Source organism: Oncorhynchus nerka, linkage group LG15, assembly GCF_034236695.1.
Source record: "Oncorhynchus nerka isolate Pitt River linkage group LG15, Oner_Uvic_2.0, whole genome shotgun sequence".
Classification (NCBI taxonomy): Eukaryota; Metazoa; Chordata; class Actinopteri; order Salmoniformes; family Salmonidae; genus Oncorhynchus; species Oncorhynchus nerka.
In genome coordinates this window covers 11,502,759-11,527,758 of record NC_088410.1, presented here as the reverse complement: position 1 = coordinate 11,527,758, position 25,000 = coordinate 11,502,759, and the positions used below count along the sequence as shown (strand labels likewise).

The window sequence follows — 25,000 nt, the reverse complement described above, 5'->3', positions numbered from 1 at the left end:
GTAACTAACTCACTACTGTAACTAACTAACTACTGTAACTAACTACCCAGAAACAGAGTGGCTGGAGCACAGAGACAGGGTAACTAACTAACTACTAACTAACTACCCAGAAACAAAGTGGCTGGAGCACAGAGACAGGGTAACTAACTAACTACTGTAACTAACTAACTACTGTCACTAACTACCCAGAAACAGAGTGGCTGGAGCACAGAGACAGGGTAACTAACTAACTACTGTAACTAACTCACTACTGTAACTAACTACCCAGAAACAGAGTGGCTGGAGCACAGAGACAGGGTAACTAACTAACTACTGTAACTAACTAACTACCCAGAAACAGGGTGGCTGGAGCACAGAGAAAGGGTAACTAACTAACTAACTACTGTAACTAACTAACTAACTACTGTAACTAACTACCCAGAAACAGAGTGGCTGGAGCACAGAGACAGGGTAACTAACTAACTACTGTAACTAACTCACTACTGTAACTAACTAACCATAAACAAACATTTTCAATAGTTAATCTCAATAAGTTGTTGTACCTGCCAGCTGCTACCACAGAACGGGAAGGAAGACCCATCTCCTATGGACTAATAAAGTACATTCTCTCTCTCTCCTTCCCCTCCCTCCTCTCTCTCCCCCTCCTCCTCTCTCTCCCCCCTCCTCCTCCCTCCTCTCTCTCCCCCTCCCTCCTCTCTCTCCTCCCTCCCTCCTCTCTCTCCCCCCTCCTCCTCCCTCTTCTCCTCCTCTCTCTCCCCCTCCTCCTCTCTCTCCTCTCTCTCCCCCCTCCTCCTCCTCTCTCTCCCCCTCCTCCTCTCTCTCCTCCCTCCCTCCTCTCTCCCCCTCCTCCTCTCTCTCCCCCCTCCTCCTCCCTCTTCTCCTCCTCTCTCTCCCCCTCCTCCTCTCTCTCTCTCTCTCTCCCCCCTCCTCCTCCTCTCTCTCCCCCTCCTCCTCTCTCTCCTCCCTCCCTCCTCTCTCCCCCCCTCCTCCTCTCTCCCCCCTCCTCCTCCCTCTTCTCCTCCTCTCTCTCCCCCTCCTCCTCTCTCTCTCTCTCTCCCCCCTCCTCCTCTCTCTCCCCCTCCTCCTCTCTCTCCTCCCTCTTCTCTCTCCCCCTCCTCTCTCTCCCCCTCCTCCCAGGACACAGTGTTGGTCCAGTCAGCAATAAGAGGACATCTCCTCAGACAGAGCCAGATAGCTCACCTCCGAGACACACACACCAGCACTCTCAGCAAGGTCTCTCTCTCTCTCACACACACACACACACACACACACACACACACACACACACACACACACACACACACACACACACACACACACACAGTTTGTGGGGTGGCAGGTAGCTTAGTGGTTACAGTGTTGGACCAGTAACCGAAAGGTTGCACGATCGAATCCCCGAGCTGACAAGGTAAAAATCTATCGTTCTGTCCCCGAACAAGCCAGTTAACCCACTGTTCCTCGGTAGGCCATCATTGAAAATAAGAATTTATTTTTAAGAACTGACTTGCCTAGTTAAATAAAGGTAAAACATTTATATATTTTTTAAAATGTTGTAGTTCAACCAAATTGCCACTGAGGGGCACTGTTTCCCCCGTATTTACAATAGGTATCTATAGAGTGGAGGGAGTTTGCCCTAATTAGGCTCTGATATAGGAGTTACTATTTAACGTTTCATTTCCAGAATGGCCAATCACAGCGCGGCAGTGATGTTACCTCCCGTGTGGAGGATGGGGAGCTGGTTGCCGTGACGCTGATCCAGTCTGTGTTCCGAGGTCACCTGACACGCAGCGCACTAATGACGGAGAGGTGACACACACCAGCACACACAGTTCTGACATTGCGTCTGTGTTTGTATTGTGTTGTATAACTGTGTGTTTGTATTGGTTTGTATAACTGTGTGTTTGTATTGTGTTGTATAACTGTGTGTTTGTATTGTGTTGTATAACTGTGTGTTTGTATTGGTTTGTATAACTGTGTGTTTGTATTGGTTTGTATAACTGTGTGTTTGTATTGGTTTGTATAACTGTGTGTTTGTATTGGTTTGTATAACTGTGTGTTTGTATTGGTTTGTATAACTGTGTGTTTGTAGCTCTGAGTCTCCAGCCCCTCCTCCCTGTGGACCCACACCAGCTCCTAGAAGAGTCCCCTCTGTCCCTTCAACACACACTCCCAGCAACACAGGTGAGATATACACACACACACACACATACACGGACAAATACACACACACACACACACCCACACACTGAATCTGACACCTTGGTGGCACAGCGCTGACTGAAGGACAAATCAGGATTTGAAAGTGTCTGTGTGTGTGTGTGTATTTGTCCGTGTGTGTGTGTATTTGTCCGTGTGTGTGTGTGTGTGTTAGCCCTTCCAGGCAGTGATGTAGATGAAGATGTAACGGAGCTGAGTGAGGAAGATCCCTGGCCTGTCTCTAACACACTGTCCAACAGGAGGAGACTCACACCAGGTATGCTGTATGGGGAGAGAAACGTATATATATTTATAATATGTGTTCCTGTGCTTCTGTGTGTGTTTCTGTGTGTGTGTGTTCCTGTGCTTCTGTGTGTGTTTCTGTGTGTGCTTCTGTGTGTGTTTCTGTGTGTGTTTCTGTGTGTGTGTGTGTGGATATATATGTATTTATTGTGTGTGTGTGTGTGTAATATGTGTGTGTGTGTGTTCCTGTGCTTCTGTGTGTGTTTCTGTGTGTGTGTGTGTGTGTGTGTGTGTGTGTGTGTATATATATATATTTAGTGTGTGTGTGTGTGTAATCTGTGTGTGTGTGTGTTCCTGTGCTTCTGTGTGTGTTTCTGTGTGTGTGTGGATATATATATATATTTTGTGTGTGTGTGTAATATGTGTGTGTGTGTTTCTGTGCTTCTGTGTGTGTGTATATAATGTGTGTGTGTGTGTGTATATAATGTGTGTGTGTGTGTGTATATAATGTGTGTGTGTATATAATGTGTTCCTGTGCTTCGCTTGTAGCCCAACTACAGCTCCACCCACCTCCAGATTCCAAGGTTGCTAAGGCGATGGACTCTGAGGATTCCGACGATGACATCATCGTGTCTCCGTCTCATCTCGTGGGAAGGAGAGAAGAAATCTACTTCTAGACCAGAGCATTGCACTATGGGATATGAAGTGTGTGTGTGTGTGTAGCTGGGTATGCAGGCTTTTACTCCAGCCCTACACCAGATTCAATCAAGGTCCAGAGGACATGCTGATAAGTAGAACCAAGTGTGTTTTGGTAGTGCAGGGCTGGAACGAAGTCCTGCACATGCAGTAGCTCTCCGGGAGGGGAGTGGTTGTTGGTGTCAGGGCTGTAATGATAATGATGCTAATGATAATAATGATAATCCTGAACATATCCAGGAGGGTTGCTTGGCCAGCTCTCTGCCCAATAAATCTCCGTTCTGATACAGATGGTTTTATTATGTTGCCAAAGTGCCTGAGTGCTGTATATAGATTATTGATGGTCATAAACAAAGTTATAAATCATGGAGTTTATTGGAGAATGAGCGACTTTTAACACATGTCTATCAATATAAACACTGCTGATTCAAAACTGTGAAATTAATATCATATTCTACTGCAATATGACGCTCAGAGGAGAGTGTGCGCGCGCGCGTGATCGTGCCTTGAGTTGTGTTTATTATAATAGCTGTAATCCATGAAAATAATGTTTTATCTGATTAAATGAGTATCTTTCCTTGTATGGTAAAACACTTCAGAGGTCATGGTGTTTCTTCGTTTTTTGATGAAAATGTGTGTTGTGATGTTTTGTCGTAATGAACATCAACTGGGTTGTGTATTAACGTTACACCGTCGGGAAGGGAGGGGGGGGTCTGAGTATTTGCGCATTCAACTCCGCTCCGCTCTGCACACATGGTCGACAGATCTATTTGCAGAGCGAGCTGCAGTGAGAAGCTTTGTCCTCCTAGGGGTTTTCGAGCTCGTGTTTGCTTCGCCCTCCAAATTCGTTAACGGTGAACAATGTAGCAGCCGACGACGGCGACGTTTCATCACCGGGAGGACATTTAAAACGAACCCCCACCGGGACCGCTCGTTGAACGGTTGTTAAATCTCATAATTTAATTGGAGATCATTTAAACCTGAACTCCCCCTTCTCATTGGGATCTAGAAAAGAGAATATTTGATTCGTGGATATTTTGTATCGAACAAATCTAACCGTAATGTAACGGCATTTTTTAGAGTGGTAAGCGGTCTTTCTACGAGTGGGTGTCCGTTATTTTTCGGCTGAGATGTGAGAAGAGTTGTCGTGATTTCTGCTGCAGTCCCGCTGTTTTAGCCTACATCGGCTGTATAAGGAACAATAGCCTCCTATCTGTGAGTGAACAGGGAGTTTGGTGGTGCCGCCGCTAGGTTTCTAATGAACAGGGAGGTTGGTGGTGCCGCCGCTAGGTTTCTAAGGGGAAGTGGTAACATTACAAAATGAGACGTGGCTACATTCACACATAGTTTGGAGCAGAATATGGATTTTTTTCTGTCGTCCTGGCTAAGAGTAGGGAATGCGGTAATGGAGAACCGGAATAATCCAATATAGCCTAACCGCTCGTGGCTGGAAGAAACGAATAGACCCGTGGGAACGAGAATGTTGGCGGTCCTGGAAATTGTAGCCTGCAACACCGTAAATCAATCAACGACTGACTGAGTAAACGAATTATTGCTGATTTGACCGTGGCGTCGGACGACGGTAGCCTACCCTAGAACAAACCGCCAATAACGGATAATCGATATTTGTATTGATGACGGAATCACATCGATGATAACAACCCACTCGGCGCACTACACTACTCCACGTTCAGAAGAGAATCATAGTCTGTGCGTGGGCGTTGTAAGCAGTGTTGTTGACCGAAGAGGACACATATTTCGGGCTGACAGATTGGCAGTGACACCGGTGGGTCTGTGAGTGTGAGAGGATGGCAGCGGTAGTAAACTACTCTCCCCCGTGGTGGGTCAACCTGCTCCACCGCCTCCCCCACTTCAACCTGCAGTTTGAGACGGTCAGCAGCGACTTCAGACCCGAGGACTCAGAGTACCAGAAGGTAGGTTTAGAACACACACAGATGCTTGCATACAGACCACACACACAGATGCTTGCATACAGACCACACACACAGATGCATGCATACAGACCACACACACAGATGCATGCATACAGACCACACACACAGATGCATGCATACAGACCACACACACAGATGCATGCATACAGACCACACACACAGATGCATGCATACAGACCACGCACACAGATGCATGCATACAGACCACACACACAGATGCATGCATACAGACCACGCAGGGTTTGGCCGGTGTAGGGATAGGGTTTGGCCGGGGTAGGGTTTGGCCGGGGTAGGGATAGGGTTTGGCCGGGGTAGGGTTTGGCCAGGGTAGGGGTAGGGTTTGGCCGGGGTAGGGTTTGGCCGGGGAGGGTTTGGCCGGGGCAGGGTTTGGCCGGGGGAGGGTTTGGCCGGGGCAGGGTTTGGCCGGGGTAGGGGTAGGGTTTGGCCGGAGTAGGGTTTGGCCGGGTAGGGGTAGGGGGGTAGGGTTTGGCCAGGGTAGGGGTAGGGTTTGGCCAGGGTAGGGGTAGGGTTTGGCCGGGGGGTTTGCAGGGTTTGGCCGGGGTAGGGTTTGGCCGGGGCAGGGTTTGGCCGGGGAGGGTTTGGCCGGGGCAGGGGTAGGGTTTGGCCGGGGTAGGGGTAGGGTTTGGCCAGGGTAGGGGTAGGGTTTGGCCGGGGTAGGGTTTGGCCAGGGTAGGGGTAGGGTTGGGCCGGGGAGGGTTTGGCCGGGGTAGGGTTTGGCCGGGGGGGTAGGGTTTGGCCAGGGTAGGGGTAGGGTTGGGCCGGGGAGGGTTTTGGCCGGGGTAGGGGGGTAGGGTTTGGCCAGGGTAGGGTTTGGCCGGGGAGGGTTTGGCCGGGTAGGGGTTGGGCGGGAGGGTTTGGCCGGGGTAGGGTTTGGCCGGGGGGTAGGGTTTGGCCGGGGTAGGGTTTGGCCGGGGAGGGTTTGGCCGGGGGAGGGTTGGGCCGGGGGAGGGTTTGGCCGGGGTAGGGGTAGGGTTGGGCCGGGGGGAGGGTTTGGCCGGGGTAGGGGTAGGGTTGGGCCGGGGAGGGTTTGGCCGGGGTAGGGTTTGGCCGGGGGGAGGGTTTGGCCAGGGGGGTAGGGTTGGGCCGGGGAGGGGGTTTGGCCGGGGTAGGGGTAGGGTTGGGCCGGGGGGGAGGGTTTGGCCGGGGTAGGGTTTGGCCGGGGTAGGGTTTGGCCGGGGGAGGGTTTGGCCAGGGTAGGGGTAGGGTTTGGCCGGGGAGGGTTTGGCCGGGGGAGGGTTTGGCCGGGGTAGGGTTTGGCCAGGGTAGGGGTAGGGTTTGGCCGGGGTAGGGTTGGGCCGGGGTAGGGTTTGGCCGGGGGAGGGTTTGGCCGGGGTAGGGTTTGGCCAGGGTAGGGGTAGGGTTTGGCCGGGGTAGGGGTAGGGTTTGGCCGGGGCAGGGTTTGGCCGGGGTAGGGTTTGGCCGGGGTAGGGTTGGGCCGGGGTAGGGTTTGGCCGGGGCAGGGTTTGGCCGGGGTAGGGGTAGGGTTTGGCCGGGGTAGGGGTAGGGTTTGGCCGGGGTAGGGGTAGGGTTTGGCCTGGGTAGGCCGTCATTGTAAATAAGACTTTGTTCTTAACATAAAGTCATTGTTATAATAGTAATCTACTACCCAAAGGGAAACAGATGGCCCATCCATCCACTCCTAGGTAGTATTCCAACACTTGTCTCCTCATCTCCTGTCCTTGTCTCCTTGCCTTCATGATAACAAATTGCCAGTTCAAGTACATTACTGTGTAATTAAAACAAACAATGACTATTGTAACTCCATCTTGATAGACAGTGTTACTAGTGTTATTACACATGTAACAGCAGCTTGGTGTGACGGGCCAGTGGCTTGTTGGGTGAAGAAGGGACGGACAGAGGAGGGAAAGAGACAAGGAACCGTGATTTAGAGGAGGAGGGTTACCAAGTTCAAGTGGTGAGCGTGGGAAGCTGCCTACCATGACAAAGGAGAGAGAGAGAGAGAAAGAGAGAGAAGAATTGTGTGAGAAAATAAGGGTAGAAACTGAGGAAAGGAGAGAGATGTGTAATAGACCAGGAGATGAAGAAGAGAGGGAGAGATGAAGAAGAGAGGGAGAGAGAGAGATGAAGGAGAGAGAGATGGAAGAAGAGAGGGGGAGATGAAGAAGAGAGAGAGAGTGGGAGATGAAGAAGAGAGAGAGAGGGGGAGATGAAGAAGAGAGGGAGATGAAGAAGAGAGGGGAGATGAAGAGAGAGAGAGAGAGTGAAAGAAGGAGATGAAGAGAGAGGGGGAGATGAAGAAGAGAGGGGAGATGAAGAAGAGAGGGGGATGAAAGAAGAGAGGGAGAGATGAAGAAGAGAGGGGAGATGAAGAAGAGAGGGAGAGATGAAGAAGAGAGGGGAGATGAAGAAGACAGGGGAGATGAAGAAGAGAGGGGGAGATGAAGAAGAGAGGGGGAGATGATGAAGAGAGAGGGAGATGAAGAAGAGAGAGAGATGAAGAAGATGAAGAGGGGAGATGAAGAAGGGGAGAGATGAGAGAAGAAGAAGAGAGGGCTGAGAGTAATACCCAATAGAGATGTGCCAGGGAGATGAAGAAGAGAGGAGAGATGAAGAAGAGAGGGGAGATGAAGAAGAGAGGGGGAGATGAAGAAGAGAGGGGGAGATGAAGAAGAGAGGGAGAGATGAAGAAGAGAGGGGGATATGAAGAAGAGAGGGGGAGATGAAGAAGAGAGAGAGAGTGAGAGAGAGAGATGAAGAAGAGAGAGAGATGTGCCATAGACCAGTCATTGAGAAGTAATACCCAATAGAAGGAGATGTGCCATAGACCAGTCATTGAGATGTAATACCCAATAGAAGGAGATGTGCCATAGACCAGTCATTGAGATGTAATACCCAATAGAAGGAGATGTGCCATAGACCAGTCATTGAGATGTAATACCCAATAGAAGGAGATGTGCCATAGACCAGTCATTGAGATGTAATACCCAATAGAAGGAGATGTGCCATAGACCAGTCATTGAGGTTTAATACCCAATAGAAGGAGATGTGCCATAGACCAGTCATTGAGATGTAATACCCAATAGAAGGAGATGTGCAATAGACCAGTCATTGAGGTTTAATACCCAATAGAAGGAGATGTGCCATAGACCAGTCATTGAGATGTAATACCCAATAGAAGGAGATGTGCCATAGACCAGTCATTGAGATGTAATACCCAATAGAAGGAGATGTGCCATAGACCAGTCATTGAGATGTAATACCCAATAGAAGGAGATGTGCCATAGACCAGTCATTGAGATGTAATACCCAATAGAAGGAGATGTGCCATAGACCAGTCATTGAGATGTAATACCCAATAGAAGGAGTATGACGTCACTGTGTTATTCAACCATCTCAAACGGTACATTAATAAACACAAGGTGCGTCAGAAAAACGGCACCCTATTCCCTATTTTTAACCAGAACCCTATGGTACCCTATTCCCTATTTAGTGCACTACTTTTAACCAGAACTCCCATAGGGAATACGGTGCCATTTGGGCCACATCCATAGTCTGTATACTACAACCACAGTCTGTCTACTACAACCACAGTCTGTCTACTACAACCACAGTCTGTCTACTACAACTCTCCTTCTCTCTCCTTCTCTCTCTGTCTCTCTCCTTCTCTCCTTCTCTCTCCTTCTCTCTCCTTGTCTCTCCTTCTCTCTCCTTCTCTCTCATTCTCTCTCCTTCTCTCTCTGTCTCTCTCTGTCTCTCTCTGTCTCTCTCCTTCTCTCTCTGTCTCTCTCTGTCTCTCTCTGTCTCTTTCTGTCTCTCTCCTTCTCTCTCCTTCTCTCTCCTTCTCTCTCTGTCTCTCTCCGTCTCTCTCCGTCTCTCTCCTTCTCTCCTTCTCTCTCCTTCTCTCTCTGTCTCTCTCTGTCTCTCTCCTTCTCTCTCCTTCTCTCTCCTTCTCTCTCTGTCTCTCTCTCTCTCTCCTTCTCTCTCCTTCTCTCTCCTTCTCTCTCCTTCTCTCTCTCTCTCTCCTTCTCTCTCCTTCTCTCTCCTTCTCTCTCTGTCTCTCTCTGTCTCTCTCCGTCTCTCTCCTTCTCTCCTTCTCTCTCCTTCTCTCTCTGTCTCTCTCTGTCTCTCTCTGTCTCTCTCCTTCTCTCCTTCTCTCTTCTCTCTCTTCTCTCTCTGTCTCTCTCTCTCTCTCTCTTCTCTCTCCTTCTCTCTCTCTCTCTCTCCTTCTCTCTCCTCTCTCTCTCTCTCTCTCCTTCTCTCTTCTCTCTCTGTCTCTCTCTGTCTCTCTCTCCTCTCTCTCCTTCTCTCCTTCTCTCTCCTTCTCTCTCTGTCTCTCTCTGTCTCTCTCTTCTCTCTCCTTCTCTCTCCTTCTCTCTCTGTCTCTCTCTGTCTCTCTCCTTCTCTCTCCTTCTCTCTCCTTCTCTCTCTGTCTCTCTCCTTCTCTCTCCTTCTCTCTCCTTCTCTCTCTGTCTCTCTCTGTCTCTCCTTCTCTCTCCTTCTCTCTCCTTCTCTCTCTGTCTCTCTCCGTCTCTCTCCTTCTCTCCTTCTCTCTCCTTCTCTCTCCTCTCTCATTCTCTCTCCTTCTCTCTCTCTCTCTCTCTCTCCTTCTCTCTCCGTCTCTCTCCTTCTCTCTCCTTCTCTCTCTGTCTCTCTCCTCTCTCCTTCTCTCTCCTTCTCTCTCTCCTCTCTCCTTCTCTCTCCTTCTCTCTCCGTCTCTCTCCTTCTCTCTCCTTCTCTCTCCGTCTCTCTCCTTCTCTCTCCTTCTCTCTCCTGCCTCCCAACCCAACCCAACCCCGTCTCTGTCTCTGTCTCCTTCTCTCTCCTTCTCTCTCCTTCTCTCTCTGTCTCTCTCCTTCTCTCTCCTTCTCTCTCCTTCTCTCTCTGTCTCTCTCCTTCTCTCTCCTTCTCTCTCCTAAATCAGAACTGAACTGTTAAGTACCCATTTCCTCCAAACCCCATTTAGGGGGGACACTAAAACCCTTTGTGTGTGTGTGTGTGTGTGCGTGTGTGTGTGTAGGTATTCTAAGGGCCCTAATTCAGACTAATTGCATCCTGCCGTGTTTTGGTGCTTGGACTGTTTCTGTGTCACTGAGCTTTCACCACTGTGTTTGCACAGGACATGAATTTACAGTATGTGTCAACTGTTTCTGTGTCGCTAGACATTTAGCATTGTGTGTGTGTGAGTGTGTCTGGCCTGGTTGTTTGAGGTGAGGTCACAGCTAGCCCTCAGGGGGTCGTTGTCAAGGCGACACGTCTGTAGGTTGTTGTCAAGGCGTCGTGTCTTTAGGGCCGTGTGAAGTCCAGGCTGCGGAGGACGGAATCCCAGAATCCAGACATTCAAACGGAATTCAACAATATTCAAAAATGCATTGAACTCAGTAGAACATCCATTAATTAGCCAGTTAATCAGACGAAATGAACAAAAAATGCCTCAGTGATTCGTATTTCCCTGCAACTTTCTGAAGAGGCAAGTCTGTCTGGGTGTTTTTTTTCTCTCTACCAATTTGTGTTGCCGTTAGCGATGATGCTAATGACAACCGTCTTCTGGTAGAGATGAAAAGGCTTTTCTAAAAACCTTCTCTATTAAATGTTAACTACCAAGTAGCCTCTGCCTACCTGGTGGAATGATATCATGATTATATACAGTGGGGCAAAAAAGTATTTAGTCAGCCACCAATTGTGCAAGTTCTCCCACTTAAAAAGATGAGAGAGGCCTGTAATTTTCATCATAGGTACACTTCAACTATGACAGACAAAATGAGAAAAAAAAATCCAGAAAATCACATTGCAGGATTTTTAATGAAGCCAAAAGTGGTCTCAGGGGTCACGTAGAAAAATGGAAAATGCAAAAAAAAATATTGCTGAGTTTTCTAAATGCAGATCTAACGTGCTTCTTGTTGTAATTTCTGCTCAGCATCAGACACATCTTGTGCTTTGTGTTGCACTTCTCTCCTCTCTGACTGGTGTGTAGCTCCTTGTCTCTCCTCTCTGACTGGTGTGTAGCTCATTGTCTCTCCTCTCTGACTGGTGTGTAGCTCCTTGTCTCCCCTCTCTGACTGGTGTGTAGCTCCTTGTATCTCCTCTCTGACTGGTGTGTAGCTCCTTGTCTCTCCTCTCTAACTGGTGTGTAGCTCCTTGTATCTCCTCTCTGACTGGTGTGTAGCTCCTTGTCTCTCCTCTCTGACTGGTGTGTAGCTCCTTGTCTCTCCTCTCTGACTGGTGTGTAGCTCCTTGTCTCTCCTCTTTGACTGGTGTGTAGCTCCTTGTCTCTCCTCTCTGACTGGTGTGTAGCTCCTTGTCTCTCCTCTCTGACTGGTGTGTAGCTCCTTGTCTCTCCTCTCTGACTGGTGTGTAGCTCCTTGTCTCTCCTCCCTGGCGTTCTATCAGCAGACATGTGTAGCTCCTTGTCTCTCCTCTCTGACTGGTGTGTAGCTCCTTGTCTCTCCTCACTGACTGGTGTGTGGCTCCTTGTCTCTCCTCTCTGACTGGTGTGTGGCTCCTTGTCTCTCCTCTCTGACTGGTGTGTAGCTCCTTGTCTCTCCTCTCTGACTGGTGTGTATTTCCTTGTCTCTCCTCTCTGACTGGTGTGTAGCTCCTTGTCTCTCCTCACTGACTGGTGTGTAGCTCCTTGTCTCAGTGTTCTGTGACTGGTGTGTAGCTCCTTGTCTCAGTGTTACTGTGGTCTACTTTTCTCATTGTTACTGTAGTCTACTTGTCTCAGTGTTACTGTCGTCTACTTGTCTCAGTGTTACTGTCGTCTACTTTTCTCCGTGTTACTGTGGTCTACTTGTCTCAGTGTTACTGTGGTCTACTTTTCTCAGTGTTACTGCGGTCTACTTTTCTCAGTGTTACTGTGGTCTACTTGTCAGTGTTACTGTGGTCTACTTGTCTCAGGTACTTTTCTCAGTGTTACTGTGGTCTACTTGTCTAAGTGTTACTGTTGTCTACTTGTCTCAGTGTTACTGTAGTCTAGTTGTCTCAGTGTTACTGTAGTCTAGTTGTCTCAGTGTTACTGCAGTCTACTTGTCTCAGTGTTACTGTGGTCTACTTGTCTCAGGTACTTTTCTCAGTGTTACTGTGGTCTACTTTTCTCAGTGTTACTCTGGTCTACTTGTCTCAGTGTTACTGTGGTCTACTTGTCTCAGTGTTACTGTGGTCTACTTGTCTCAGTGTTACTGTAGTCTACTTGTCTCAGTGTTACTGCGGTCTACTTTTCTCAGTGTTACTGTATTCTACTTGTCTCAGTGTTACTGTGGTCTACTTGTCTCAGTGTTACTGTAGTCTCAGTGTTACTGTAGTCTACTTGTCTCAGTGTTACTGTGGTCTACTTGTCTCAGTGTTACTGTAGTCTACTTTTCTCAGTGTTACTGTAGTCTACTTTTCTCAGTGCTACTGTAGTCTACTTTTCTCTGGTACTTTTCTCAGTGTTACTGTAGTCTACTTGTCTCAGTGTTACTGTGGTCTACTTTTCTCAGTGTTACTGTGGTCTACTTGTCTCAGTTACTGTGGTCTACTTGTCTCAGTGTTACTGTAGTCTACTTGTCTCAGTGTTACTGTGGTCTACTTTTCTCAGTGTTACTGTATTCTACTTGTCTCAGTGTTACTGTGGTCTGCTTTTCTCAGTGTTACTGTATTCTACTTGTCTCAGTGTTACTGTAGTCTACTTGTCTCAGTGTTACTGTGGTCTACTTTTCTCAGTGTTACTGTATTCTACTTGTCTCAGTGTTACTGTGGTCTGCTTGTCTCAGTGTTACTCTAGTCTCAGTGTTACTGTAGTCTACTTGTCTCAGTGTTACTGCAGTCTACTTATCTCAGTGTTACTGTAGTCTACTTTTCTCAGTGTTACTGTAGTCTACTTGTCTCAGTGTTACTGTAGTCTACTTGTCTCAGTGTTACTGTGGTCTACTTGTCTCAGTGTTACTGTAGTCTACTTGTCTCAGTGTTACTGTAGTCTACTTGTCTCAGTGTTACTGTAGTCTACTTGTCTCTGGTAAAATGCAAGATCGACTTCAAGCAAATGATTAGGAAATGTAGCTGGCTCCATTCTTTCTATAATAAATATTAGAACTATAATGGCCTTGCATCGTTTTTTTTTTCCTTCTAGAAAAGACCTTGACCTTTTTTTCATTTTAAACTCATTTACTTGTGTGGCTACCAGCCAGATAGCTCCCTCCCTCCCTCCCCCTCCCTCCCTCCCTCCCTCCCTCCCTCCCTCCCTTGTCCCATCTCTACTCCACTCTACCATGCACTTCTGTTGTCATCTGATGAAAATGAAGCTCTTTTCTGCCCAATGTGTTGCACTGATGTCTTTTCTGTGAAGGAAAACTATAGTTGTTCTGATCGCTCTGTCGAAGCAAAGAAAACCCAGTTGACTTTCAATATAAAACTATACAAATGTGTCCTATGGGTTTCCTGTTGTGGACTTACAACATCCGGGTTGGTTAATTTTCTATATAAAATGTGTGATTTTGAGAATGAAAACTAAACGGAATCAGGCAAAAAAGATTAGACTGATTTTATAGGTTCCTACATCTGTTTGTATGTATAGGGGGGCTATTCAGTATGAGGTCACGGTTGGCCCTGGGGGAGGGGTGGTATAGACGCTCAGAGTGAGATGGTGAACGGAGGGAGATGGAGGGAGAGAGGGAACTGAGAGAGGGAAGAAGGGAGGGGTGTTGTCTGTAGTGAAAGAAGGCTCTCTCTCTTTCGCTCAGCTTTAGATGGCTCAGTCTATCTTGTCTGAGAGGCTTTCATGCTTCTCTCTCCAGCTGACACACACACACACACACACACACACACACACACACACACACACACACACACACACACACACATACTGAGCCCTCTGTGTTTCTCTGTGATGTGATTGACCACCAGATGATTAGTATGCGGTCGAAGAGAGAAGCTTAAAAACAGGGACATTAAACACACGCGCGCGTGCATGTGTAGTCCAACTGCTCTGTATCCACAGCGCTGGTTTACTCCTCGACAACGGCTGGGTCCGGAACGCTGACTGTTGGAATTCTGTGGGAATACCGGAACTCTGACTGTTGGAATTCTGTGGGATCACCGGAACACTCTTAAAGAGCTGTAATCCCAGGGTTCTTTAAGGCAGTGGACATGTGTGTGTGTGTGTGTGTGTGTGTGTGTGTGTGTGTGTGTGTGTGTGTGTGTGTGTGTGTGTGTGTGTGTGTGTGTGTGTGTGTGTGTGTGTGTGTGTGTGTGTGTGTGTGTGTGTGTGTGTGTAGAGGGGGGGAAACACAGAGTCAGCTAAAAGAACAGTAGTGGAACAGCTGTTGAGGATTAAAGAGGAGACATGACTACAGCTATACGCCCGTGTGCATGATGGGAAAGACAGACACACACACAGGGAGACTCCTGAAACCTGTCACAACTCCTGAAGGACGGCCACAGGATTGACTCCGACATTCCGACCAACAGGAAACAGTCCATGTAGTTCTAATGTGAAGGTGAACATTCTGAAGCAGTGATTGTCTTAATGCTGGTCCTGGTCCAATCTGCACATGTTAAGGTTTTACCAAGCAACTCTCCCCAAGCACTGAACACCTGATTCTGTACCTTTTGGGTCCCCAGGACTAGGATCCCCAGGACTAGGATCCCCAGGACTAGGATCCCCAGGACTAGTATCCCCAGGACTAGTATCCCCAGGACTAGTATCCACAGGACTAGTATCCCCAGGACTAGTATCCCCAGGACTAGGATCCCCAGGACTAGTATCCCCAGGACTAGGATCCCCAGGACTAGTATCCCCAGGACTAGGATCCCCAGGACTAGGATCCCCAGGACTAGGATCCCCAGGACTAGGATCCCCAGGACTAGTATCCCCAGGACTAGTATCCCCAGGACTAGTATCCCCACTAGTATCCCCAGGACTAGGATCCAGAAACACTGGTCTAAAGGCATCAGGCAGAGCCACAGTGATCCCTCCCTCTACCTACCTCTATGACTCTGGCATTAGGCAGAGCCACAGTGATCCCTCCCTCTACATACCTCTATGCCTCTGGCATTAGGCAGAGCCACAGTGATCCCTCCCTCTACATACCTCTATGACTCTGGCATTAGGCAGAGTCAGACCACAGTGATCCCTCCCTCCCTCTACATACCTCTATGACTCTGGCATTAGGCAGAGCCAGACCACAGTGATCCCTCCCTCCCTCTACCTACCTCTATGACTCTGGCATTAGGCAGAGCCAGAACCACATCCCTCCCTCTACATACCTCTATGACTGGCATTAGGCAGAGCCAGAACCACATCCCTCCCTCTACATACCTCTATGACTCTGGCATTAGGCAGAGCCAGACCACAGTGATCCCTCCCTCCCTCTACCTACCTCTATGACTCTGGCATTAGGCAGAGCCAGAACCACATCCCTCCCTCTACATACCTCTATGACTGGCATTAGGCAGAGCCAGAACCACATCCCTCCCTCTACATACCTCTATGACTCTGGCATTAGGCAGAGCCAGACCACAGTGATCCCTCCCTCCCTCTACATACCTCTATGACTCTGGCATTAGGCAGAGCCAGACCACAGTGATCCCTCCCTCTACATACCTCTATGACTCTGGCATTAGGCAGAGCCAGACCACAGTGATCCCTCCCTCCCTCTACCTACCTCTATGACTCTGGCATTAGGCAGAGCCAGAACCACATCCCTCCCTCTACATACCTCTATGACTCTGGCATTTGTCAGAGCCAGACCACAGTGATCCCTCCCTCCCTCTACATACCTCTATGACTCTGGCATTAGGCAGAGCCAGAACCACATCCCTCCCTCTACATACCTCTATGACTCTGGCATTTGTCAGAGCCAGACCACAGTGATCCCTCCCTCCCTCCCTCCCTCCCTCTACATACCTCTATGACTCTGGCATTAGGCAGAGCCAGAACCACATCCCTCCCTCTAGCTACCTCTATGACTCTGGCATTAGGCAGAGCCAGACCACAGTGATCCCTCCCTCTACATACCTCTATGACTCTGGCATTTGTCAGAGCCAGACCACAGTGATCCCTCCCTCCCTCTACATACCTCTATGACTCTGGCATTAGGCAGAGCCAGAACCACATCCCTCCCTCTACATACCTCTATGACTCTGGCATTAGGCAGAGCCAGAACCACATCCCTCCCTCTACATACCTCTATGACTCTGGCATTAGGCAGAGCCAGACCACAGTGATCCCTCCCTCCCTCTACATACCTCTATGACTCTGGCATTAGGCAGATCCACAGTGATCCCTGCCTCTACATACCTCTATGACTCTGGAATTAGGCAGAGCCAAAACCACAGTGAGGTGGTGTCACGGTTTAACTTGGGAATTGTTGTCATTGGAGAGATAGTAGGCGGTCTGTCCTGACCTCTCTCTGTACAACAGGGTCAGATCAGTGGAGGAGATTTGATCTACGCACGCACGCACGCACGCACGCACGCACACACACACACACACACACACACACACACTCTGCCAGGCGGAAAGTAGATCTGTGCTCTTTGGTGTCTATCTCTTCCCTCCCCCATCGTACCTCGCCTCCTTTAAACCACTGATTGATATAACACACACACACACACACACACACACACACACACACACACACACACACACACACACACACACACACACACACACACACACACACACACACAGAGAGAGAGCAGTAGCTAATTGATCTCTGTGTAATCCTCTCAGTGAGTTTGGAGGACAGTTTCTAACTCCAGTTAGACAGTATCAGACAGCTGATCCTGAGCAGCGTTTCTCTCTGGTCCTGAAGAGGTAAACAACACGTCACCCACACAGGGTTCCCAGATAGATACCTCGGAACCCACACAGGGTTCCCAGATAGATTCCTCGGAACCCACACAGAGTTCCCAGATAGATTCCTCGGAACCCACACAGGGTTCCCAGATAGATTCCTCGGAACCCACACAGGGTTCCCAGATAGATTCCTCGGAACCCACACAGGGTTCCCAGATAGATTCCTCGGAACCCACACAGAGTTCCCAGATAGATTCCTCGGAACACAGATAGATTCACAGGGTTCCCAGATAGATTCCTCGGAACCCACACAGGGTTCCCAGATAGATTCCTCGGAACCCACACAGGGTTCCCAGATAGACCTCGGAACCCACACAGAGTTCCCAGATAGATTCCTCGGAACCCACACAGGGTTCCCAGATAGATTCCTCGGAACCCACACAGGGTTCCCAGATAGATTCCTCGGAACCCACACAGGGTTCCCAGATTCCCAGATAGATCCTCGGAACCCACACAGGGTTCCCAGATAGATTCCTCGGAACCCACACAGGGTTCCCAGATAGATTCCTCGGAACCCACACAGGGTTCCCAGATAGATTCCTCGGAACCCACACAGAGTTCCCAGATAGATTCCTCGGAACCCACACAGAGTTCCCAGATAGATTCCTCGGAACCCACACAGGGTTCCCAGATAGATTCCTCGGAACCCACACAGAGTTCCCAGATAGATTCCTCGGAACCCACACAGAGTTCCCAGATAGATTTCTCGGAACCCACACAGAGTTCCCAGATAGATTCCTCGGAACCCACACAGAGTTCCCAGATAGATACCTCGGAACCCACACAGAGTTCCCAGATAGATTCCTCGGAACCCACACAGGGTTCCCAGATAGATACCTCAGAACCCACACAGGGTTCCCAGATAGATACCTCAGAACCCACACAGGGTTCCCAGATAGATACCTCAGAACCCACACAGGGTTCCCAGATAGATACCAGACACCAAGACCTTACAACTGGTCCTAGATCTGTGCATTACCTATGCTATGTCACACCCTCTAGCTCTTTGTGGGTCTCTCTCTCTCTCTCTCTCTCTCTCTCTCTCTCTCTCTCTCTCTCTCTCAATATTAAGGATATTCCAATCGAAACACATTTTATAGAATATAAACACACCTAGGCTCAGTCCCAAAACCCCCTTCTCTCCCCCACTGTCACCCCTACCAGCCCCCCTCCAATAGCCACCCCCTACACACCTAGGCTCAGACCCAAATCCCCTTCTCCCTCCCACTGTCACCCCTATCAACCCCCTCCAATACACACCTAGGCTCAGTCCCAAAACCCCCTTCTCTCTCCCAATGTCACCCCTCCAATAGCCAATCTCGACACACCTAGGCTCAGTCCCAAATCCCCTTCTCTCTCCCACTGTCACCCCTACCAGCCCCCCCTCCAATAGCCACTCTCTACACACCTAGGCTCAGTCCCAAATCCCCTTCTCTCTCCCTTCACTCTACCCTCACTAACCTGAAAGGATACTATGAATATGTGGAATGCATGTTGTGATTCTGTTTAATCTGCTAGAAGACATACAGAGCATTCAGAAAGTATTCAGACCCCTTGACTTTTTACACATTTTGTTGCATTACAGCCTTAATCCAAAATGTATTACATTGTTTTTTTCCCCTCATCAATCCCTTATAATACCCCATAATGACAAAGCAAAAACATATATATATATTTTTTTTGCAAATGAATAAAAAATTAAAAACTGAAACATCACATTTACATAAGTTTTCATTACTTTGCTGAAACACCTTAGCCTCAAGTATTGGCTATGATGCTGTATTTGGGGAGTTTCTCCCATTCTTCTCTGCAGATCTTCTCAAGCTCTGTCAGGTTGAATGGGGACCTTTGCTGCACAGCTATTTTCAGGTCTCCAGAGATGTTTGATCGGGTTCACGTCCAGGCTCTGGCTGGGCCAATTAAGGACATTCAGAAACTTGTCCCAAAGCCACCGCTGCGTTATCTTGGCTGTGTGCTTGGGGTCGTTGTCCTGTTGGAAGGTGAACCTTCACCCCAGTCTGAGGTCCTGAGGTTTTCATTAAGTCTCTCTCTGTACGCCTCCTGAGTGGCGCAACGGTCTAAGGTACTGCATCGCAGTGCTTGATGCGTCATTACAGACCCGGGTTCGATCTCAGGCTGTGTCACAACCGGCCGTGACCGGGAGTCCCATAGGGTGACGCACAATTGTCTCAGCGTCGTCCGGGTTAGGGGAGGGTTTGGCCATTTTTTTTTTTGACTTAGCTCATCGCGCTCTAGCGACTCCTAGTGGCGGGCCGGGCACCTGCAGGCTGACTTCAGTCGTCAGTTGAACAGTGTTTCCTCCGACAGCTAGTGCCCGGGTTGGTGCCCGGGTTGGTGCCCAGCTGGTGCCCGGGTTGGTGCCCGGGTTGGTGACCAGCTGGTGCCCGGGTTGGTGCCCGGGTTGGTGCCCAGCTGGTGCCCGGGTTGGTGCCCGGGTGCCGGCGTTAAGGAGCGAGGTTTGGCAGGTCATGTTTCAGAGGACATGACTCCACCTTCGCCTCTCCCGTACCCGTTGGGGAGTTGCAGCGATGAGACAAGATTGTAATTGGATATGACGAAATCGGGGAGAAAAAAAAAGGATCTCTCTCTACCCTGTGTGATAATTTAAAAAAACAGTTCCTTTGACCTCATGGATCTCTCTTCACTGTCAACTCTGGGACCCTGCTCCGTTCATCACAATCAAGTTGTAGAAACATCTCAAGGCTGATCAATGGAAACAGGAGGCACCTGAGCTCAATTTCGAGTCTCATAGCAAAGGGTCTGAATACTTATGTAAAACATAATGTATCTGTTTTTTATTTTGAATACATTTGCAAACATTTCTAAAAACATGTTTTTGCTTTGTCTTTATGTGGCATTGTATGTATATTGCTGAGAATATATATATATATTTGTTTTTTTTAAATCCATTTTAGATACGGCTGTAATGTAACAAAATGTGGAAAAAGTCAAGGGGTCTGAATACTTTTGGAAGGCGCTGTATATTATTATATTATGCTTTGGGTTGGAATTTAACCCTAATTGACCTAACAGGATGGAATGGACACTACACACTGCTACAGTATAGCCAGGGGAAAGGGACCTGGGCTGTGGGTTTGGAATTGAACCCTAATTGACCTAACAGGATGGAATGGACACTACACACTGCTACAGTATAGCCAGGGGAAAGGGACCTGGGCTGTGGGTTTGGAATTTATCCTTGTATTGACCTAACAGGATGGAATGGACACTATACACTGCTACAGTATAGCTAGGGGAAAGGGACCTGGGCTGTGGGTTGGAATTGAACCCTAATTGACCTAACAGGATAGAATGGACACTATACACTGCTACAGTATAGCCAGGGGAAAGGGACCTGGGCTGTGGTTTGGAATTGAACCCTAATTGACCTAACAGGATGGAATGGACACTATACACTGCTACAGTATAGCTAGGGGAAAGGGACCTGGGCTGTGGTTTGGAATCGATCCTTGTGGTCCATTTAACAGTAATAAGTTAATTTATCTTCTGTCGCACTCTGGTGTCACATCAGTGACAGTCTGTTCTGTAGGGGAGTACTGTCTCCTCTGTTCCCATGGTAGTATTTATTAAAAGTTGACTTTGGGCAACAATGTAGGGTTTTAAACTGTATAACTGATCGATGCACCATCCTACCAGGTCATGTAATGCTTTACAAACACAAGATAGATGGGATGAAGAAGATATTTGGCTACTAAAGTGCCGTTTCTTACCTGTTCCCTACAGCTTCCGTCCAAAATGAGATCCTGTGAAATGGTGTCAACACATACTAGAGGAGCTACTGGTTAGCTACAGTGGTTAGCTACAGTGGTTAGCTACTGGCTATAGCTACAGTGGTTACCATCAGTGGTTAGCTACAATGGTTAACATGAACGCACCAATTTGTAAGTCGCTCTGGATAAGAGCGTCTGCTAAATGACTTTAATGTAAAATGTAAATGTAACATCAGTGGTTAGCTACAGTGGTTAACATCAGTGGTTAGCTACAGTGGTTAGCATCAGTGGTTAGCTACAGTGGTTAGCATCAGTGGTTAGCTACAGTGGTTAGCTACAGTGGTTAGCTACAGTGGTTAGCTAAAGTGGTTATCTACAGTGGTTAGCTACAGAGGCTACCTTAGCTGATGACCAGAATGACACATTGATGAACCACCGAAGGAAAAGTGAGAAAGAGGTGTAGTTGGATCAGGTTTTTTTTTTCGTACCCAAAGTCGACATTTTATTTATTGACCCTTAATTGACTGGGTCAGTCGACTGAGAACACATTCTCATTTACAGCAACAACCTGGGGAAGAGGAGAAGGGACGAATGAGCCAATTGAAAGCTAGGGATGATTAGCTGGCCATGATGGTATGAGGGCCAGGTTGGAAATATAGCGAGGACACCGGAGTTAACAGCCCTACTGTTCGGATAAGTACCATGGCAGCCCTACTGTTCGGATAAGTACCATGGCAGCCCTACTGTTCGGATAAGTACCATGGCAGCTCTACTGTTCGGATAAGTACTATAACAGCCCTACTGTTCGGATAAGTACCATGGCAGCCCTACTGTTCGGATAAGTACCATGGCAGCTCTACTGTTCGGATAAGTACTATAACAGCCCTACTGTTCGGATAAGTACCATGGCAGCCCTACTGTTCGGATAAGTACCATGACAGCCCTACCGTTCGGATAAGTACCATGGCAGCCCTACCGTTCGGATAAGTACCATGACAGCCCTACCATTTGGATAAGTACCATGGCAGCCCTACCGTTCGGATAAGTACCATGGCAGCCCTACCGTTCGGATAAGTACCATGGCAGCCCTACCGTTCGGATAAGTACCATGGCAGCCCTACCGTTCGGATAAGTACCATGACAGCCCTACCGTTCGGATAAGTACCATGGCAGCCCTACCGTTCGGATAAGTACCATGGCAGCCCTACCGTTCGGATAAGTACCATGGCAGCCCTACCGTTCGGATAAGTACCATGGCAGCCCTACCGTTCGGATAAGTACCATGGCAGCCCTACTGTTCGGATAAGTACCATGGCAGCCCTACTGTTCGGATAAGTACCGTGGCAGCCCTACTGTTCGGATAAGTACCGTGGCAGCCCTACTGTTCGGATAAGTACCATAACAGCCCTACTGTTTGGATAAGTACCATGGTAGCCCTACTGTTCGGATAAGTACCATGGCAGCCCTACTGTTTGGATAAGTACCATGGCAGCCCTACCGTTTGGATAAGTACCATGGCAGCCCTACTGTTCGGATAAGTACCATGGCAGCCCTACTGTTCGGATAAGTACCATGACAGCCCTACCGTTCGGATAAGTACCATGGCAGCCCTACCGTTCGGATAAGTACCATGGCAGCCCTACCGTTCGGATAAGTACAATGGCAGCCCTACCGTTCGGATAAGTACCATGGCAGCCCTACTGTTCGGATAAGTACCATGGCAGCCCTACTGTTCGGATAAGTACCATAACAGCCCTACTGTTCGGATAAGTACCGTGGCAGCCCTACTGTTCGGATAAGTACCATAACAGCCCTACTGTTTGGATAAGTACCATGGTAGCCCTACTGTTCGGATAAGTACCATGGCAGCCCTACTGTTTGGATAAGTACCATGGCAGCCCTACTGTTTGGATAAGTACCATGGCAGCCCTACTGTTCGGATAAGTACCGTGGCAGCCCTACTGTTTGGATAAGTACCATGGCAGCCCTACTGTTTGGATAAGTACCATGGCAGCCCTACTGTTCGGATAAGTACCGTGGCAGCCCTACTGTTCGGATAAGTACCATGGTAGCCCTACTGTTCGGATAAGTACCATGGCAGCCCTACTGTTTGGATAAGTACCATGACAGAGTCTCTGGTTCTATCTCTCTCCATCTCTGGATGTTATTGAACTAGGCTCTGGACACCGACATCGAAGGAAGCAGAGAAAATGTGTTGTTTCGCATTCCACAAGAATGCTTTCTGTCGAGGTAACATTCAAGAGCAGAAGTGTCCCATTTCTATACGTTTTGTTGAGATGGTGACATTGTTTATTTGTTTATGTCGTTATGTCCAGCTAATCCAATTGACCTGGTGTAGTGACCTAATGGGGTCACTGTAGCTACGCTAGTCGCTAGCTGTACATGGTGTAAAGCCGGGGTATTCAAACCTTACCCGCGGCGGTCCGAAGTACTGCTGCTTTTCTGTTCTAATCCCAAAACTCAGCCACCTGTTGTGTGAAGATGGTATCTCTTCACCCGTAGCACAATTCCTTTGGAACTTGTCTTAGATTGTTATCAGCAGCTGCAGAATTCCTGTCCACTATTCCGGAACCTACAGACATTGTCCTGGGTGTGTTCCGGAGCAGAACGCTGTTCCCTGTGTATCCTGGAGGAAGGGGAGCTTTCAGAGTAGACACATCCAGCTGTGTGTTATATCATGTCACAGATAAAGACCATAAACCATATATAATGTTATGTCACATGCTTCGTCAACAACCTGCTCATAGTTCAAACCTTTGGCGGCCCCTCCCCTCGTTCTCTCTCTCTTTCCTTTCATCTTCTGCCAGACATGCATCATTCTCCCATCCCCCTCCTGCTCTCCCTCATCTGGTTCTCTCTTTCTCTGTTTTTTTGAGTCAGACAAACATCTCTCTCTCTCTCTCTCTCTCTCTCTCTCTCTCTCTCTCTCTCTCTCTCTCTCTCTCTCTCTCTCTCTCTCTCTCTCTCTCACCACCCCAGGCCACGATTAAATTACACTTTGACAGTTGATTCATAACCTTAGGTTAACTAGAAACCTTCAGATGTCCTCTTTTCAATAATATATATATAATGTAGATGTAAAAAATCATGAGCTGTGTTTCTCTACCTCACTAGTCTCAATGCCATCTTTACATCTGATATTATAGGCCTGTGTGGGATTAGATTTGATAGTTTAGGTGGATTAGTTTTGATAGACTACAGTAGACTATAGTTTAGGTGGATTCATTTTGATAGTCTATAGTAGATTATAGTTTAGGTGTATTAGTTTTGATAGACTACAGTAGACTATAGTTTAGGTGTATTAGTTTTGATAGACTACAGTAGACTATAGTTTAGGTGGATTAGTTTTGATAGTATAGGTGGATTAGTTTTGATAGTCTATAGTAGACTATAGTTTAGGTGTATTAGTTTTGATAGACTACAGTAGACTATAGTTTAGGTGGATTAGTTTTGATAGACTACAGTAGACTATAGTTTAGGTGGCTACAGTATACTATAGTTTAGGTGTATTAGTTTTGATAGTCTACTAGTACGGATATTAGTTTTGATAGTCAGTTGACACTTATAGTTTATGTCGAGGATGATTTTGGGCTATAGAGAGGGAGGATGATTTTGGGCGAGAGGGAGGATGATTTTGGTTTAGGTGTATTAGAGAGGGAGATTTTAGACTGTTTTGATAGATTTTGGGAGAGAGTTTTGGTTTAGGTGTAGGATGATTTTAGGGATTAGTTTTGAGAGGGAAGATGATTTTGGGAGAGTTTTGATAGACTACAGGGTTTAGGATGATTTTGGTTTTGATAGACTACAGTAGAGGGAGGATGATTTTGGGATTAGTTTTGAGACTACAGTAGAGTTTAGATGTATTTTGGGAGAGTTTTGAGTATAGGTGGAGGATGATTTTGGGCGAGAGGGAGGATGATTTTTTGGACTACAGTAGACTATAGTTTAGAGGGAGGATGATTTTTAGATGTATTAGTTTTGATAGAGGTGTATTAGGATGATTTTGGACGATAGAGGGGATTAGATGATTTTGGTTTTGATAGATTAGGTGTATTAGGAGACTACAGAGACTATAGTTTATGGATTAGTTTTGATAGACTACAGTAGACTATAGTTTAGATGTATTAGTTTTGATGATTTTAGTTTTGGTATAGGTGGATTAGTTTTGAGATTAGGGAGGATGATTTTGATAGATTAGGTGGAGGGAGGATGATTTTGATACTACTGCCTCATTTAGACTGTATGCCCCTGCATGGAGAGTTTTGATAGGGTGTAGAGCTGCAGGTTTTGTCGATTAACGTATAGGTGGATTAGTTTTGATA

The 25,000-nt window shown here is 47.8% G+C and overlaps 3 protein-coding genes across 11 annotated transcripts in view; 2 read left to right on the top strand and 1 right to left on the bottom strand.

Moving 5' to 3' along the window:
* Nucleotides 1-3,728, top strand: part of iqce (IQ motif containing E) — a 17,706-nt gene extending 13,978 nt beyond the window's left edge. The window contains exons 17-21 of the mRNA XM_065000991.1: nucleotides 1,138-1,233; nucleotides 1,682-1,806; nucleotides 2,090-2,181; nucleotides 2,372-2,473; nucleotides 2,989-3,728. Coding sequence (XP_064857063.1) covers nucleotides 1,138-1,233; nucleotides 1,682-1,806; nucleotides 2,090-2,181; nucleotides 2,372-2,473; nucleotides 2,989-3,116 — 543 coding nt within the window. The 3' untranslated portion in view covers nucleotides 3,117-3,728. The remainder of the gene's footprint in view (nucleotides 1-1,137; nucleotides 1,234-1,681; nucleotides 1,807-2,089; nucleotides 2,182-2,371; nucleotides 2,474-2,988) is intronic.
* Nucleotides 1-25,000, bottom strand: part of LOC115117214 (zinc finger protein 664-like) — a 440,815-nt gene that overhangs the window by 139,569 nt on the left and 276,246 nt on the right. The gene's annotated exons all lie outside the window — the stretch shown is intronic.
* LOC135560009 (protein tweety homolog 3-like) overlaps nucleotides 3,880-25,000 on the top strand; it is a 76,249-nt gene continuing 55,128 nt past the window's right edge. The window contains exon 1 of the mRNA XM_065000992.1: nucleotides 3,880-5,069. Coding sequence (XP_064857064.1) covers nucleotides 4,944-5,069 — 126 coding nt within the window. The 5' untranslated portion in view covers nucleotides 3,880-4,943. The remainder of the gene's footprint in view (nucleotides 5,070-25,000) is intronic.